Source organism: Alosa pseudoharengus, unplaced genomic scaffold (assembly GCF_046254945.1).
Source record: "Alosa pseudoharengus isolate Yale_2024_CS ecotype anadromous, Long Island Sound unplaced genomic scaffold, YU_APseudo_1.1 YU_APseudo_1.1_scf_18, whole genome shotgun sequence".
NCBI classification, from domain to species: domain Eukaryota; kingdom Metazoa; phylum Chordata; class Actinopteri; order Clupeiformes; family Clupeidae; genus Alosa; species Alosa pseudoharengus.
This window is the reverse complement of record NW_027468650.1, coordinates 6,274,470-6,294,224: the sequence shown is the minus strand read 5'-3', so window position 1 is coordinate 6,294,224 and position 19,755 is coordinate 6,274,470. Positions and strand designations below refer to the sequence as shown.

At 40.2% G+C, this 19,755-nt stretch overlaps 1 protein-coding gene, 1 long non-coding RNA gene and 1 pseudogene across 2 annotated transcripts; 2 read left to right on the top strand and 1 right to left on the bottom strand.

Annotated features, from left to right (window-relative positions):
- Positions 1-1,015: 1,015 nt before the first annotated feature.
- LOC143131834 (olfactory receptor 6N1-like) lies at positions 1,016-2,233 on the top strand (annotated as a pseudogene).
- A 2,236-nt stretch (positions 2,234-4,469) lies between these two features.
- LOC143131594 (uncharacterized) lies at positions 4,470-4,863 on the bottom strand. The gene is made up of 2 exons (XR_012988132.1): positions 4,768-4,863; positions 4,470-4,641 (listed from the first exon to the last, which is right to left on the bottom strand). It is a non-coding gene; the product is annotated as an uncharacterized LOC143131594 (long non-coding RNA).
- Positions 4,864-18,133: 13,270 nt separating this feature from the next.
- Positions 18,134-19,006, top strand: LOC143131833 (olfactory receptor 6N1-like). The gene has a single exon (XM_076291421.1). It carries the CDS (start codon positions 18,134-18,136, stop codon positions 19,004-19,006), a length of 873 nt encoding a protein of 290 aa, XP_076147536.1.
- Positions 19,007-19,755: the final 749 nt, after the last annotated feature.

Sequence of the window (19,755 nt, the reverse complement as noted above, 5' to 3'; positions counted from 1 at the left end):
GCCCAACTGAAGGCCAAGTGGCCTTGCCCCCAGAATGGTGAAATTCCAAGCCTGGTCTCACTCATTGGATCCAAATAACAGTAATAGCAACCTCCAAGTCATGGTAGGGTAAGTTAAGCGATAAGCACATAGCCAATTAAACATGAAAAACTGAACGGGACACTTTTTGAAACTATTTCAGCGTGTGTAGGCCTATCAGTGCTTGTGCAGTGCATATTGAACACACTTTTAAAAATACCGTGATAATACCGAAAACCGTGATAATTTTGGTCACTATAACCGTGAGGTTAAATTTTCATACCGTTACATCCCTACGCAGGACTACGCAGTATACCCACTTAAAGAGCATCACCATCTCAGTATACCCACTTAAAATAGGCAAGGATGCTGTGCATATTGCATGATGCTCATGGAAGGATTATGAATTTTCGGGCCCCTGGGCCCAGATGTATTAAGGGCCCCCCACTAATTGTCGCATATGTGGGAGGAGGGGGGTTGGGGGTCCTCCCCCAGAACATTTTTAATTTGTTTGATGTGATTTCCTGTATTCTGGTGCATTTTGGGGATGGCCAATACTAAATTCAATCAGATTCATAGCCTACATCCTGATTTGTTGATATTGAGGCAATGATTCCATGCAAAGGCTTGGGCTTCAGGGCCCCCTGACCCCTTCGGCCCCTGGGCCTGGGCCTGGTAGGCCCGTGCAGTAATCCATCACTGATTATGCTGTTTACATGACCACTTGAGTAATCCGATATCTCCAGAAATCAGATAATGATTGGATTATTTGGGTGCATGTAAACATGTTCATTGTTGCAGATTATGAGCACCCTTTCATGGAAGCAGTATTCCCAGATGGCAGTGGCCTCTTTCAGCAGGATAATGCACCCTGCTACAAAGAAATAGCAGGAATGGTTTGAAGAACACAACACATAGGTGACCAAAATCCCCCAAATCCCCAGATTCCAATCCAATTGAGCATTTGTGGGATGTGCTGGACAAACAAGTTCGATCCATGAAGGCCCCACCTCATAACTTACAGGATTTAAAGGATCTGCTGCTATTGTCGTGGTACCAGATACCACAGCACAGCTTCAGAGGTCTAGTGGAGTCCATGCCTCGACGGGTAAGGGCTGTTTTGGTAGCAAAAGGGGGACCTGCACAATATTAAGCAGTTGGTCATAATGTTATGGCTGATCAGTGAAATACTTTGAGGTATAATAGTGTTACTTGGTGTGACTGTTTGTGGATATATCTAAATGCCAGCTCATGATTTTACAACTGAAGCCTGGGGCGATGGAAAATAGGTCTACTTTTAAATTCATAATTTTTTCTGGACTGCAGGGATCAGTTTATAATCCTATGTACTTCTTGTTGGTATTCATCCTTTATATCCTAATCATTACAGTCAACTTAACTTTGATCTTAACAGTGATCATGGAAAAAAGCCTCCATGAGCCCATGTATATTTTCTTCTCTAATCTATGCTTGAATAGCCTTTATGGAACTGTTGGTTTTTACCCTAAATTTTTGCTGGACTTGCTATCTGATACTCACACAATAACCTACAGTTGGTGCTTACTAAGTTTATGTGATTTATTCCTCTGTCCTTTGTGAAATCTCAAATATTACAGTGATGTCTTATGACCGCTATGTGGCAATTTGCAGACCACTGCAATACCACAGCATTTTGACTCCACATGCTGTGCTTAAACTGCTTGTAGTGGCCTGGGCTTATCCACTTTTGACATCAGTAACAGCTCTTGTTCTTACTCTCAGAATACCCATTTGTGGATCTCACATCCGTAAATTATTTTGTGATAATACTTTAATACTAAAGTTGGCGTGTTTTCAAACCAAAGCCAACCAGGTATGGGGCATGATACTAACTGCAGGTGTACTTTTGCAGTTTGTTTTAATTCTTATTTCGTATGTTTTTATTGTTCAAGTTTGTATATCCTCCAATGAGGGTAGAACAAAGTTTACTAAAACTTGTTTGCCCCATATTTTGGTTTTGGCCATCTTTATCATTACAGCAGTGTCTGATATATTGTATGGCTGGGAGGGGTCAGAAAACCTTTCAGTTAGTGTACGCAATGCAATGGCTATACAGTTTTTGATTTTTCCTCCACTTTTGAATCCAATAATTTATGGGCTTCAGCTTCCACAGATACGAAAAGTAGTGTGCAGACAACGTTGTAAACACAAAATTCTGTGTAAACTCAAGAAATGACTCTCTTACTCCGAGAGCATTATCAATACTGGTTGGTCAATATTGAAAAATGTAATTGTTAACTTTGTCTTGAGTTTGATAATTGACGAATATCTTGCTGTTAAATAAAATTACATGGAGATGTACTTCTACTTCTTTTACTTAATCATGTTTTGATGTCAGTTTCTACTCACAATGCAAAATTAACATTGGACAATGTAGGTTATGTCGGTAATGTTAAATGTAGTAAAGCATAAACTATAAGAGCATGTATTTTCGATAAATTGGGATTATGTCGGTCTATATGTATTAATGTTTTAATACAAAATAATGATTAAATTATGTGCATTATGCTCATACTGACCTGGACTGCAATTCCCAAAGTCTTCTTAACGCTATCTCATTTGTTATGCCATAAGCTGTATCATTTGACAGATTTTCTGAAATGTTCTCACCCTCTGTAAGCCATACTTTTGTATGGTTGACTGGACCTTAACAGAGTTTAGATAACATAAATGTTTTACAGCCTGTCTGGATGTGTACTTACTGCCATGTTAGATGTGTTGCATTACATTTTGCACTTAATTTAATAAAAAGTGTTAAAACATTGAGATGTCATCCAGAACAGCTTAAAGGGACACCAGGCAACGTTTTCGTGTTAATTAATCATCTTCGTAAGTCGGTATATGGTTAAATGACTAATTAGGGGGGGCGAATGAAGGCTCTCTCGCCCGCCCCTACTGGCTGTAGGAAGAAAATCCCACTTGCAAGTTCGGTGTATCCTACCCGCCGACCGAAGCAGGATCAGTTTACAGCACAGAGGCAGGCTAACAAAATGCTAGAGATTGTTGCAAACATGTGTATAATGGCAGAGCCGGCTAAGAAGCAGCGAAAACCCTTGACGGAAGACGCAAAGAAAAGGAAAAGAGCTTCAGACCGAGTGAGGGGGAGTTTCGTAGAGAAAAAGCATCAGGCTTGCCTGGTGTCCCTTTAATTTATTGACCCCAATTCAAACACAATTCATTTACTTAAAGGCACAATCCGTCAGGATTTCGTTTTATTTAATTCACACTCCACACGCCAATCCAGTTGGGGGCAGCATGTAGGAAAACAATGATGTCACAATGATTTGCTAGTGGTAGAAACGACGAAACGCACATTGCCCATACCCTCCTCTCCTCCCTCCCCCGTCTCCGTTTTCGCTACTGTCTATCCCTATGTGTTTATCAGAGAATGTCTGTGTCTCGCCGCCTAGAAAAAAAAACTCCTAAATCCGGAAAATGTCTTCTTCAAGCGGCTCACCCTTACCCGATCACTAGATATAACAGTTTTTATTAACGTTTTGCTTTTCACACTGGTATTGTTGGTAATGAGACATTTGAGAAATAAATACAAATTTGCTAGCGGCATTTGGCAAGCGAGTCTTAGCAAAGGCTAGGCCTAGCCTGCGTGTAGTAGCGATTGTATGGATGGATAAAACTGAAAATAGTAATAAGGTATTTTTTTCGGGTGGAGACTGCCCACACAGCAAAAGGACTCCGCGGCGGATCTATGACGGCATCCGGAACAGACCCGCGAAACGGACCCGTATCGGAGTCCAGATGCTCTCAGGAACGGATCCGCTACGAAGGCGGATCGCGGACCCGACGTGGCTCCGCGCTGCATCCGCCCCGCATCCGCGATTAAAACCTTACCTCCGCGGCGGGTCCGTTTGGGACCCGTAAATTGATACATACCGCGGACCCGCAACGGACTCATAAAGGCTCATCTGGCCCGGGTCCGTTTCGGACCCGTTTATCTCATTTTCAAAATTCCTTCTGTTTTTGCTGTAGGATTAAATAGGATAAACTATAGGATAAAAGTAAAACTATCACTAGGCCTAGCCTAGGCTACTACAGCAAGATAGGCCTACGATTAGCATCGCCTCGTATTTTTAACTTAACAATACTGTCAATAAACCTAACAGAAAAAGTCAAGACATCAATTTACTGTACAAACGTGATCACTACTCAATGGAAATATAAAATGGACATTTATGGAAAGTTACAGGTTATAAGCTATTCTGTTTTTGTTAAGTAGCCTACGTTGCCTAGGCTACTCTACATTAATTTTGAGGTCAAAACCTAATTTAGTGCTTTATCAGCCTAGGTCAGTGCAGACATGAAATATTTTATCTAATAGGCTACAACTTCAATGAAATGCTGCGCTATGCACATCTAAAATATCAGAAAATGAATAACTGGTGAATGACAAGAAGTTCAATAAAAAGATTGTTTAATGCTTATTTCTCCTACTAATCCATTTGTGTGGATGGAGGCGGAACATGTCTCCTCGTTGCCCGATCCACCGCCAGTTGAAACACCTAATTGCGTGCTTGGTGACCTCAGCGTCCGTGGCTGACCGTGTCACCATGTTTTTCCTCACAGCACCTGTAATCAAACAGACAGATATGTTTATGTTTATGGTATGTAGCATCCAAAGCCAAGTATGCTTACACAATACAATATATGAGATAGGTATTAAGGAGATTAAATTTAAAAAGAAACATGACTTACAAAGCTCCTCTGTTCGCTGCACGTTGAGGGCTGGTGTGGGGGTGGAGGGAGTTGAGGAGGGACTGCCATTCCTGGCCCATAGTGAGGTGGGCGGTGTGCGAGAGGGATATACTGCCCTGCACGTCAATAGTCCCGGTGTGTCCAGATTTTGAAAGTAATGTATGAAGTATGCAGAAAATCTGAGATGGTAATGCAGATGCAATCTGTTGATTTGAAATAGAGTGACTACTGCTGTGTTAATATAGATGGGGCCACTGTATTCAATTTTATTTCAGAGATCAGTCTTTACCTTAACAGTTTTCTCCAGGTTGAGGGGTAGTGACTCGGCTGCCTGGCACTCGGCAAGATGGTGGAGCTGGAGGAATAGATACAAGGAGAGGGGAATGTCTTTAGCACTAAGAATGTTAACCATATCTCTAATATTAATATAATGATTTAGTTATTTCAATGTTAAGAGATTATTACTTACTTTGCCAGTGCAATTGGCTTGGGCTTGAGGCTTCAACTGATATACCAGGTAGAGATGCGCGGATGGGCTATTATTTCAACCGTAACCGCATAGCAAAACTTATCATCCATCCGCCATCCATCCGCACCAACGTTTTTTGACCAATTTTCAAAACCGAACCCGCCCGCCATCCGCTGGTTGTTTTAATGTATGGGTGATGGGGTGCTGCTGACGTGAGGCTAGAAAGCTCTTGCCTGTTCTAGAAAGACTGATCCAATGCAGCAAATATATTAAAAGGCTAAAGTCCTACATTGGCTATGAATATCAGCAGCAAACTCAGTCTCTGTCTCGCAAAAGTCTCCAAATAAAACGCACATCGGCCTGTAGCCTACAATTTTATCATTGTAATAAAAAACGCAATTTGGCACATAATTTCAACATGCTGCTATTTAGCCTACTAATGAATGCCTATTGTACTTTATTTTTTGCAAAAAGAAAGAAATCCTTAATAAAATAACAAGTCATTCACATTATAGGCTAGCCTACTTTACGCACTGTAACCCACCGCACAGCAGTGCAACGTGCATGTTTACATTTTTAGTAACAACTTGCTTGCTTGCCTTACACATCTAAGTTTTCCGACTATTTTTCTTACCTTCTTTTTTCCGCTGTGGCTGTTACTGAGCTTGTAGAAGTTTTAGCTCTTACGTTCTGAACATCTCGCACTGCCATTGCCCGATGTCAGTTCTGAGTCATATCACTCCATAATCTGTCTCCCTTTTAAATGCCTATTCCCTGAATGGTAGGCTACAATGACTATGTGTTTTATATATAATATCGAAACAAAATAACCCAGTCAGTCTCATCTACGAGATGTTTAGGCCTCTTCCAATACTGGCAGCTGGGCTCATAGGTTGCAGATTTGCTTAGTGGCCTACCAATGCTCTGCAACGAGACGCGGCATGGGAGATGAATCATCGGTCAACTTGCACTGTACCTATTCTACTTTCTTATTGCACACTGGAGAGGAAAACATGCCGGTAGCCTACGACAGCCTACTTAATTTAAACTTTGTTACCTTTAGTGTGTGTGTGTGTGTGTGTGCGTGCGTGAGGGGTTGCTCAGTGAAACATCGGAATACACCAATTCCGCAACACCGTCTCTGATAGATAAACAAAGCAGCATGCATAGAAGCAACTAGGCCAAACTGCCTGATGAAAATTTGACTATTTCAAAGTGTGCTCGTTTTTTCGGATGTAGGTAACACAATTGAACAATGTATAGGCTATATTTTTTTCATTTGATTGGTTCAACCGCCACCCGCCCGAATTTCATTAAAATATTATATTTCTTCACGTCATCCGCCCGATCCGTGGTTTAACCGCGGAGTCCGCGGCTGTAACCGCGAACCGCACATCTCTAATACCAGGCGAGTTGGAAGGTACCTCAGAGATGCAGTCACCATTTACTGGCTCTTCTTCACTCTCATCAGAGTCCCCGAAACGATGGCTGTTAAATAACCATATCATTATGGTTATTGCAATCCCAAAATTTCCAAATATACATATAGTACAAGCATCTCTGGTCTATTTTGGAATGCTACGGGAATGTGTTCACATTACATTTTAACAACCCAGAAAGTATCTTCATCAAGCGAACCCAACAGAGGCAATCATAACGTTAGATAAAAGTTGACGCTGCAGAACAAACAAAATAGAAGATGGGGACCAAGTTCCATACAGTTAAGTTACGTTAGCATAATAAATCACAAACAGACGCCAATACCCATTAGTTGTCTGAACCGACTTAAACAGTGATTAAAATGCCGAGGCTTTCATTACAAAGATGGCAGAAGGACACTAAAGTTACGTATGAGACCAAACTTGGCAAAATGCAAACGTTAATGCACAGCTAGCTAGAAGCTAGGGCTAAACCATTATCAGTGAGTCAACATGCTAAAGTTGTAGGTAGCTTTCATAGCAGACGAGTGCTTCACTGACTTCATTGACTGAAATACCAGTGCCAATGTATCAGCTTAATCAAGGATTGCATCGCAAACGTGATCTCAAACATATATATGTATAATAGACATTAGCAATAACTTATGCAATTGCGCTTAGCAGCATGCTAGCTATCGATAGCAGCTGTATGCCGCTAGCATAGTAGCACTATGGACTATGGACAACAGCAACACATTAACAGACAAGACCAGACTAACGTTAAATAACAATGTGTGTTTTTTAAATCACACTACCATAACATATTCTGCGAAATTGCTAACCCATTTTAAATCAAATAGGCTACAGACTCATATGAGCATCACAGCTAACAATAACGTTAACTTAGCCTGTTGCTCAAAATTACAAACGTCTGCACTAATATCAAACAACGTCATTACAATCAATAAACATGATAAGTATAAAACCACAAAGGCCAATGTTTAGCTATTGTGAATGTCGCAATATATTAATAAATATCACTTACTCGAGAGGGTTCAGCGCAACCGTGTCCCAGCAAAGAAAATATCCACTAGTATGACTCTTCTCGGCTCTTGGTGTACAGTCATATTCAACCGTTACAGTACAGGCGCGTCCGCGCCCGCGGATCCGACATGGGTCCACTCAGGACCCGCTGTTTGACAGTAGAATTCAGAGGCGGAGCTGATCCTCTGTGCGGCACCAAAACGAATGCGACAGTCACGCGGGTTTGGCGACTTGAAGGCGGATCCGCCTAGGAGTCTACTGCTGTGTGGGTGACGACGAAGATTTACATCCCCCCTGCATCGAGTCAGACAAGAGTGGGCAAACGTAAGGGCCAGGCAAAGAATAAAAGGCCTGGGTGTCTAGTGTCAGTCCCAGACCTGGAGAGAACAGTACAGGGACGGCTCGAGCTGTCAGAGCAGCCAGAGAGCGCGCTGACCAGCAGAGGCGTTTGGAGAACAGTCACCGTGAGAGTCTGGCAGCAACACAGGTGTTCTTGCTACGTAGCCAGTAACTAAAATGCTCCATGTAGTCAGTGGTTACAGCCAATCGTTCTGTTTACTATTAGAGGTCATTATTATTACCATTTATTACACGGCTCTTTATAATGCTACTTTATAATTCTACAGAATGCTCCATTCACTCCGATGGATCTTCCCAACGTCCTACGGTCGTCTGATAATTTTTAATACCGGACCGTTGCTAAGTGCTATAACCAGAGAATGTCAAGGAAAGTGAAACTCGGCAGGCCACGGCCAGCGCTGCATCACTGTCGGGAGATATGCCACGATAATGACCGCCTTACAGAACGTTATTCCTTACACAATCATCCTCTACAACTAACAATAAAACTTTCTAAGAGCACAGTGGCTACATTTCATGTAACATAAAGAATACCTGAATTATGACTAAAATGGTATGTTCTAGGGCTGGGACAACGCGTCGACGTAATCGATGACGTCGACGCAAAATATGAGCGTCGATTCGTCAAGCATAACGTGTGCTGCTAAATATTTTTAATTTTACACCTTCAGTGTTTTTCATACGTTGACTAATCTGTGGCTGGGCACCACGAAATCAAAACCGGCCACCACACATTGATGTTCTATGTTGTAGGCCTGCTATTTAAATTAAAGATAAGATAAAATAATTTCATTGAGCTGCACTTGCCACTTACTCACACAGCCTTTCCTCGCCCCGCCCGCTCTCTCTCGTAACGAGCCCGCTGCTCCTCCTCTCTGCATGTGCATTTAACAAAATATTCACGATTGTTGAAGGATTGTTGTTGCCACATAGAAACACTGCATAGAATACAGTGGGCTACATTGCTATTAAATCCGCTTAGCATCGTGACCATGCTGCGCAAATTTGTTCAAAACCGCTGCATTAAAGTTAAAGTAAACTCGGCTAAGGTCTTATCACAACATAGTACATTGAGGAGACTAAACGAAGTTAAGTTACAGTATGCAATCAAGCAGTAACCTTATCTCAAAGCTAACGTTAGAATACTGTTTGGATGTCAAGTTTAGCATGCTTACTTGCAGCTGCTTGTATTACTCATGCAGGGCTCATTTTATTGACTCTGTTTGCAAAATCCAGATGGAAATGGCAGTGTTTTCCAAGACTCAAAAGTGCTTGTCCAAAGGAGAAGTAAAAACTGTTATTTGAACTACGTTATGAATTGCATCCACACATGATTCCCACAAGAACGTCTTAAAATGACTAACTGAAACTTTATTGAATGCTACCTCTGACTAAGAATACATTACTTTGCACTTGTAATTACTTGCACTTCAGTCTTTTATTTTGGAATCTTAAGAGCAATAAACATATATTGCAATGTTAAATAATTCATGTTTTTTCATTCAGATATGTAAATAAACATGTATAAGTTGCTATTAGTGAATTAATGGGGAGATAATCGATAATCGAATCGAACTGAAAAAATGAATCGTTAGATTAATCGATGCATCGAAAAAATAATCGCTAGATTAATCGTTTAAAAAATAATAGTTTATCCCAGCCCTAGTATGTTCATCTTTTCCTTTGCACCTTTAGGCTATGAGTTCATATTTAAAACTATGGGCACAAATGTCAAGAGCCAAAGCTACTACTTGAAATTACATTAGTTTAAACAACTCTTTAACAACAAATAGATTCTAAGAAGTCAGGAACAGGCAGGGGCGTAGCACCAAATTCTGGGCCCTATGCACAAGTGGTGGCCATGGGCCCCCCCCCAACCAACCAACCAACCACCGGCTGTAAGTAGGCTTGTCAAACTCGATTCCTTTTAAGGATCCGGGTTATTCTGAGTCACTCACTAAACTGATCCGGGTTGAACGAGTCACTTGAGTCAGTATTGCTAAATCGCAAAGAAATTCAGTCCTACGTTCAAGCAGTGCAGTGGGGTGCTTCATTTCGTTAAGTGCCTTCTCATGTTGGATGTGGATCCTCCATGATTTGAAACCAGGTTTTTGCAGTACTTGCATTTAGCCTAAGAGTTTTGCTCTCCTGGTCAAAGTGCATCCACACATTGTTCATCTTTTTGGTGCTCATGTTCAGAAACTTTGATCTTATTGACAGGGAGGGTAGCCTATATTATAATAATTAATTATTTGTTGTTGTTTTGTTAACAATAGAAAATTTGCCTAGGTCTAATGCTACTCTGCTACAATGTTTATTACCACTACTATATACTAATAGTAGGCTACTAGGAATCTATTCTAATAGGTATTATAGGCAGCTAATACTAGGCAACTAATATTATTAGCCTATTAATCATAGCTATATATATACTAATAGTAGGCTACTTGCTCGTCTACAGATCCACTCATGACAATGTAGCCGGCTGATTCGACTGACTCGCACTCATAACAACATAATGTAACCGGTCCGCCCGGCTGATCCAAATGACCCAGGTAGGCTAGCCTACTCAAGGAACTCCATACAGAGCTTGCAATGTTTCGGACATTGCAACTGTCTTCGCGACCTAATTGCATTTTAAAGTAGGCTATGGGTGCAGAATATATGTTATTTCAGAAGTGAAAGCATGGCTTTTGTTGTGGATTTTCTTTTAACCTTGACGAGGAGTTACTCGTTCCTCTAAAGATCCACTCATGACAACGTAGCCGGCTGATTCGGCTGACTCGCACTCATAACAACAACGTAACTGGCCCGCTTGGCTGATCCGACTGGCTAGCCTACTCTCCATACAGAGCTTGCAATGTTTCGGACTGTCTTCGCGAGCTAATTGAATTTTAAAGTAGGCTATGCGTACAGAATATATGTTATTTCAGAAGTGAACGCATGGCTTTTGTTGTGGATTTTCTTTTAACCTCGAGGAGGAGTTACTCACTCCTCTAAAGATCCACTCATGACAACGTAGCCGGCTGATTCGGCTGACTTGCACTCATAACAACGTAACCGGCCCGCCCTGCTGATCCAACTGACCCGGCTAGCCTGAGCAGCTCCATACAGAGCTTGCAATGTTTCGGACTGTCTTCGCGACCTAATTGCATTTAAAAGTAGGCTATGCCTACGTGTAGAACATTGTATGTTATTTCAGAAGTGAAAGAATGGCTTTTGTTGTGGATTTGCTTTTCCCCTTGACGAGGAGTTACTCGCTCGTCTACAGATCCACTCATGACAAAGTAGCCGGCTGATTCGGCTGACTCGCACTCATAACAACATAACGTAACCGCCCGGCCCAGCGATCCGACTAACCCGGGTATACAAATCAGCTCCATTAAGAGCGTGCAATGTTTCGGACTGTCTGCGCGACCTAATTGCATTTTAATATGCTACATCTATACACCAAATCTAAAGTATGCCTAGGCTACATGCAGAACATTGAATGTTATTTAAGAGGTGAAGAATGGCTTTTGTTGTGGAATTGCTTTTCACTTTGAGGAGGATACTCGCTCGTCTACAGCCACTCATGACAACGTAGCCGTAGCCGACTCGTACTCAATGTAGCCTAACCGGCCGGCTGATCCGACTAACCCGGCTCTGCGGGAAGTTAACCAGTTATCTCAGACTGCCTGCTCACTCAGTCGCTTGAGTTGATTTGTGGAGTTGTGGTTATCCTACCTACGAAATTGTTACATTTTTGGCAGCTATGATGGCTAGTAGGCTAGCTAATGTTGCAAGAGGTTTGTGTGTGGCGCTGTTTATCGTTTTAGATTGAATTGTAGTAGGACTCAACTGATCCGAGTTAATGATACTAGAGACTCGCGACTCATGGGTTAATTTAAAGATACGGGTGAAAGATCCGAGTGAATCACGACTCAAACAGGCGTAGCTGTAAGCATGAAGCATGAGGTTCACAACTAACTAGGCCTACTATCTAATCACACATTGAATTAATCTAACAACTCTTATATGTACTGTATAACAGAAAATAATCTTATTACCCAAGACTTCACTGAATTTCTTATGTTTAAAGAATGTTTAAAAGCTAGAACATGAAATGAATGAAAACACTGAAACACTTCGTGACACAATGCTATCCTTAACTTTCACCAGCAGAGGTCCTCATAGAGTTCTGAAGCTTCGAGTACTGAACCTTTTTTCGATACAATTGGATTGGAAGCTTCACTGGTTCAGAAAGCTTCAGTTCGCCATCACTACTTGTTTTCCCTCATTTCTTTTTTTCTCCCTTTCTTGCCTCTCTTTTCTTTTCTGGGAACCGGATTTAGCTTTCTTAGACACCGTGACAGTCTGCATTGCCGCTTCGGCAGAATGAAGGCTAGGCCTACTTCAAAAATGCACCTAGCAGGGGAAGGCGGACTGAACCATTTCGTGCAAGGGAGAGGGTGCCTGCCCTCAAACAATGTTGGCTTGGACACAATTTAATACATCAATCAACTGATGCATTTACCCGAAATATTTGCATCTATATTAGTTAATAACATTTATTAAGATCTTTAAATTAAGGAAATTATTTATTATTAAGGAAAATAAAATTCAACTCCTTAGGGGCCCTCCCCCCACTTGGGGCCCGGGTAATTTATTCCCACTTGTCCCCCCACTACGACGCCCTTGGGAACAGGAGAGAAAAGCATGATGTTAGTATACCAATCTTGATCAAAGAACACTTTCAGGCACAACCAATGTTTCACCAATCCTGATTCTTGATCCTGTGAAAACAGATACAAACACACGCATGGGTATATTGTGATAAAGACATGTTTGAAGAGCTTCAAAGGAAAATGGTGATGCTATTTTGCAACAGGCCCGACACAATCTAAGCAACTTATAACGTTACCGGAGATAGAGGATAGTATTCTAACGTATCTGAAAGTTATCCTAATCGTGTAGAGCTAGCATTAGTTGTAATTTTAGTATCTTATGCTGCCAACATCATTCGTTAGCGAGACCACAAGCCAGTGAACATTCACCAATATCCAAATGTATTTATTGCATATTGGAACATTACACTCTTATGTATTGTGTAGGACACAAAACTTGGGTCACGTACAAATAATAGTATTTGGCAAACTGCTTATGCAGCAAGGACGCTATCGCTAGGTTGGTAACGTTAGCAATGGCGGTCGAACAAAGTCAATTTACCGCGATCTACAGCTGACAAACATTACCTAGTGGCTCGAGAGCTAATTCTACAATATCTCCTTTGCTTAATCAAAATTATGAATTATGTTTAACAGATGTTTACTTACCAGTCAAGAAGAAATGTAGCAAGTTCAGAATCGAACTGCATCTCCTTGCTATCCAAGCTGTCTCCATCGGTGGAAAGCACTCCCTAGATTAACGTGTATTTGCTTGCTTCCCATCTGATATTCTTTTCGCCTCAGATCGAGTTTTTTTTAGCTGGAGGCGATGGAGGTCTCTTCGGCCTCTTCCTAGAACTTTCGGCCATTCTCGCAGTAGCCTACACTTCACTGTAGAACTTGAACTCCGTGGGGGAGGGGAGGAGCAGGAGGGGGTGGGAGCAGAGCGTGCGTAATTGCGTTGTCTCTTTCTCGACTGCTCTGGGCTGCACTGAAGATGGTTTGGCCGGTATGTTACTCCCTGTCGCCACCTCAGACATAAACTGGAATTGCAAGACTGGACGACCCGGGGCTAGTCGGTTAGCACGCTAATTCTGGAGGAGATCTCTGCAATGATATGCATATTCTTCGATTAGAAAATGTCAGTAGTGTTATTTCTTCACATTCTATTGATATCTATAGTTGATTTTTGAATGCATTACACTTCAAAAGTTCACAAAAAAGACACATTGTGCCTTTAAAAGGTGCTAGAAACCTATTAATTGTACTTTCTCAAAGAATATATATATATATATATATATATATATATATATAACATTATATATATATATAATGGGTACTAATATTTTACACTGAAATTAAATGACAGATGTGACTTAAATTGTACATATTACAGAATTTCTCATATAACTATCACTAATAAATGTCATTACTTATTTGCAGGGAATCATGGAGAATAAATCTTCTTTTACATCATTCATATTTATTAATTATGAGCCAATGGACCAACATAAATATTTGTATTTTACAATTTTTCTACTAACATACATTGTAACTATTCTCTTAAATACTTGCTTATAATTACTTATATTGTATAAGAAAAAAACCCTACATGAACCTATGTACATTTTCATTAGTAATTTAGCATTTAATGGAATATACGGCAGCACATCTTTATTGCCACATATTATGACTAAACTTTCTACACAGTCATACACAATCTCTTTGGTCAACTGTTTTATTCAGATATATTGTTTGTTCAATTATGGTATTGTTGAACTGATGATACTTGCTATAATGGGATATGACAGATATGCAGCAATATGTACCCCCTTACACTATCATTCCAAAATGTCTCTAAGAAAAGTTAAAATTTCCATTGCAGTGGCTTGGCTTTTTCCTTTCTGTTCCTTTTCAATGTTTTTATCACTTACAATTCGGCGGACTTTTTGTGACAATGTCATCCACAAAACTCATTGCCTAAATTATGATGTCTTTAAACTTTCCTGTCATGATACTTCTGTACAGAACATTATTGGGCTCTTTCTCTTGGTTGTGTATGTGGCCCCCCAGTTTTTTGTTATTTTCTTTTCATATGTTCAGATTCTGAGAATATATTTACATACATCCAAAGAGTGTCAAAAAGAAAGCACTTCAAACGTGCATACCACATTTGTTGACACTTATAAACTATGTTGTTGGCGTTGTTTTTGAAATGACCCAAGCGCGTATGAAGGCAACCCAGATTCCATATGGAATGTCTGTATTTATTTTTTATTTTGTCACCACTGTTAAATCCTGTGATATATGGTTCTACTGCACTTAAAGTATATATTCATCAGTTTCTTCAGAGGAGTAAGTTATCACCAGTATCATGATACATATTGTTGTCCTTTTAAAGTCATGTAAGCACCAATGCAGGAGTAATACTCAGTCTCTTCACAGCAAAACATGGCAAAGACCCATATTCTGAAAGCAATAGGAAACAACAGTTACTTATCTGTTTTTCATCCAACACAACTGAAATATTGAACTAGACTGCATTTCCGGCAGGAACTGCGAAAGTGTGCTTGCCCTGGTCCGGTCACCAACGTGAGCAGACAGTGGCATACGATATGCTGAACCTGGCTTGATCCAAGCATTCTAACAGTGCCTTTCAGTGTTGGAGCAGTGGCAATACCTCTAAAGCTCTAGGAGAGGGCTATTCAGCTATTGGCTTGCGGGGTGAATGCGGTTCGTTGGATTTTACCTGTGGCCTGCCTTCGATTTTAGCTTCTATGACTAAAATCAAATCAATAAAATAAAACAACAGCAGTGATTGGCTGCAAAAATAAATAATGTCACACGTCTTGCACCTCTAAAACTGGGCTATCAGGTAACCTAGAGAAAAATTTGAAATTATGAAATATGACTAAGGCATTAAAATGCTGCTTGTTTGTCAGGATACTTTTTCACTGATTTATTTTAAAAATATGAGCTATGAGTGTGAATGTTATATATTCCATCCCCTAATTCTGTTTTACTGGTTTATTTGACAAATAATCTATATGGATTTGCTCTATAAAGACCTTATGTCTGTTTGGGATTGTTTTGAGAGCCTATTGATGTATCTCAGAATAAAGGAATGTGGTTTTTTTTTTGTGTGTGAATGTATTTTACTTAACTCATTGAATGTAGCTGGATACTCATGAACGCATGTCTCTAATAGCCACAATAGGAGTAATTTTAGCAACACCGTATTTTGTGTGGCCCATAACGACCCAGTGGATCATGAAAATGTGCCAAAATTCACATTCCTTGCTTGTTGTTGGTACATTAATCCCATTCAGATTGCCACTTATCTGAGATGTAAGAGTTCAGTATAGGTTTAAGGTCTGGGGCAGGGATTTGACATTCTGTGACTTCTTCATTGAGGGCTTGCTTAGCAGCACTGTCCGCTTTCTCCATTTCCCCTCAGACCAACATGGCCTGGGACCCAGCAAAAAACTACACTCAAGTTCTGGTTAGACGTTCTAGTTCAGGGGTGGGCAACTAATTTCCCCAAGGGGCCACATGACAAACTGGGACTGTTGAGGAGGGCCGGACCCAAAATACCGAACTCAAGTCTGAACTCAATTCTGTTCAATTCTATTCTGTTCTTGTATAACATTAAGTAAATCATATGGTTTTGTTTACTACTCGTAAGAACAGATGAAAATGTGAGGGAGACAAAGGAAAAACAGCAATATTTAATCTATGTCCAGTATTTACTCCTCATTCTCAAAAATGATTTTTTGACATTGACATTTTTTTTTCAGTTTTCAAAGACTGATATAAAAAAGTACTACAATATCTATATAATTAGGCTAGGTCATGGAAATGTGAAGGAGTCAGTACAACCGATAGGCCTGTGCCACCATTTCATCAACACTCATCAAATGTAGGCTATGTTTTTGCTTTAACTTTATGCACATAACTGTGATTGGTCAACTCGATTTGTGTGTTGAGCCGGCTGCTTCAAGCAACCTGTGGGTAGTAGCATCATACTAGTTCGCTTACATAAGCTTTGCAAATAAACTCAGACATATTTTGGTTACAATTACGGGGTTATCCGATTGTAAACTGTCTATCTGCCAGTAACGTTTTGAAATGAACACTTTGTATCGCCAACGAGCAGCAGTAGGAGTTCGTTCTAACAACCTTTGCGGTGGTGAGCGACGCAGACATAAGAGACACAAAACTTTGAAAGGTTTACGCCGACGTAAAGGCAACTGCATTGTGTCGACGCAGAAGCATAAATTCTATTCACCAGCACCAGTGAGGGTGTTTACGTCGTATGCATCCACGCACAAATGTATGGGCGTACAAATAGCAGTCGCTTTCAAAAAAAAAAACAACGATATTGATTTGCGTGCATTATCTCTATGCTAGGCTCTTGACAATTGTTCTTTCACGGACCTTACGCGGGCCGGTCAGGGAAAGCCCACGGGCCGGATGTGGCCCGCGGGCCGTATGTTGCCCATGTATGTTCTAGTTGATCAAGCTCAACTTTGGTTGTACTTTTTGCGTGACATTAAAGCCTACTGGAAAGATTTTTAATTGCAATTTAATTGAATGCAATTTACTTTTACGATTAAATAAAATTAATTTATCCCTCTCACCCATAGTTTTCTATTTATTTACAAATGTACATAGGCCTACTGTAAATACATTTATACATAGTTATTCTACTGATCTTTATACTATTCATCCTGCACATAGACTTATTCTTACTACTCTTATAATGTTGTTTCTGCACTACAATGACACTGTCACAGCAAGCAGCATTTTGCCTCTTATGCCACTCTTGCTGAGCAAAGCACCCAGCAAGCAGCATTTTGCCTCTTATGCCGCTCTTGCCGCGGTGGAAGTTCAGTCATGTTGAACTTAGACTGTGGCGCACTGTAAGTCATTGGTATTTTGTGCTGAGCTTGGCGGCAAGCACTACAAAAAAAAACCTTGGGACATTACTCAACCAAGAGCAACCTAGCGGCGAGCACAGCACATGTCACGTGCAATGTGAAGTCCCCATTACCTTGGAGTTAATCAGGTAGGCTATTCATATGATCGGTCCCAAAGGTAGAGGTTAAGCTATAAATGAGCAATCCATCTAGTCCCTGAGTTCACAACAAAACAGAAAACAGGCAGTGCATATAATAGCTGTATGACACCATTTCAAATACAACATGTTTCTATATCATTAATGTACCTGTAAATGGTATTTGATATAGCCTAATGACCATAATACTGCAATATGATGTTACTTGGTGTGTGATTCTATGTGGATATGTTCAAATGCTACCTCTAGACTATTATTAAGATACATGTGAATTATGCTTGAGATGATGGACAACTTGTCTGATTTTAAATTGTTTGTTTATTCTGGACTGCAGGGATCTGTTTATAAGCCTATGTACTTCTTGTTGACATTTGTCCTTTATATCCTAATCATTACAGTCAACTTAACTTTGATCTTAACTGTGATCATGGAAAAAAGCCTCCATGAGCCCATGTATATTTTCCTCTCTAATCTATGTGTGAATAGCCTTTTCGGAACTATTGGTTTTTACCCTAAATTTTTGCTGGACTTGCTATCTGATACTCACACAGTAACCTACAGTTGGTGCTTACTACAAGTTTATGTGATTTATTCCTCTGTCCTTTGTGAAATCTCAAATATTACAGTGATGTCTTATGACCGCTATGTGGCAATTTGCAGACCACTGCAATACCACAGCATTTTGACTCCACATGCTGTGCTTAAACTGCTTGTAGTGGCCTGGGCTTGTCCACTTTTGGCATCATTAACAGCTCTTGTTCTTACTCTCAGAATACCCATTTGTGGATCTCACATCCGTAAATTATTTTGCGATAATACTTTAATACTAAAGTTGGCGTGTTTTCAAACCAAAGCCAACCAGGTATGGGGCATGATACTAATTGCAGGTGTACTTTTGCAGTTTGTTTTAATTCTCATTTCGTATGTTTTTATTGTTCGAGCTTGTATATCCTCCAATGAGGGTAGAACAAAGTTTACTAAAACTTGTTTGCCCCATATTTTGGTTTTGGCCATCTTTATCATTACAGCAGTGTCTGATGTACTGTATGGCTGGGAGGGGTCAGAAAACCTTTCAGTTAGTGAACGCAATGCATTGGCTATACAGTTTTTGATTTTTCCTCCACTATTGAATCCAATAATTTATGGGCTTCAACTTCCACAGATCCGAAAAGTAGTGTGCAAACAACGTTGTAAACACAAAATTCTGTGTAAACTCAAGAGATGACTCTCTTAGTCCGAGAGCATTATCAATACTGGTTGGTCAATATTGAAAAATGTAATTGTTAACTTTGTCTTGAGTTTGATAATTGACGAATATCTTGCTGTTAAATAAAATTAGATGGAGATGTACCCGTGTAAAGCTTTATTCATTGTCTTGACACTGTGACACCAACTCATACACCTACTTCTTTTACTTAATCATGTTTTGATGTCAGTTTCTACTCACAATGCAAAATTAACATTGGACAATGTAGGTTATGTCGGTAATGTTAAATGTAGTAAAGCATAAACTATAAGAGCATGTATTGTCGATAAATTGGGATTATGTCGGTCTATATGTATTAATGTTTTAATACAAAATAATGATTAAATAATGTGCATTATGCTCATACTGACCTGGACTGCAATTCCCAAAGTCTTCTTAACGCTATCTCATTTGTTGAGATGCCATAAGCTGTATCATTTGACAGGTTTCCTGAAATGTTCTCACCCTCTGTAAGCCATACTTTTGTATGGTTGACTGGACCTTAACAGAGTTTAGATAACATAAATGTTTTACAGCCTGTCTGGATGTGTACTGTACTTACTGCCATGTTAGATGTGTTGCATTCCATTTTGCACTTAATTTAATAAAAAGAGTTAAAACATTGAGATGTTATCCAGAACAGCTTAATTTATTGACCCCAACTCAAACACAATTCATTTACTTAATCAAGCAAGACTCATAGAGTTGCTCCAGGGAGACTGGCCCCT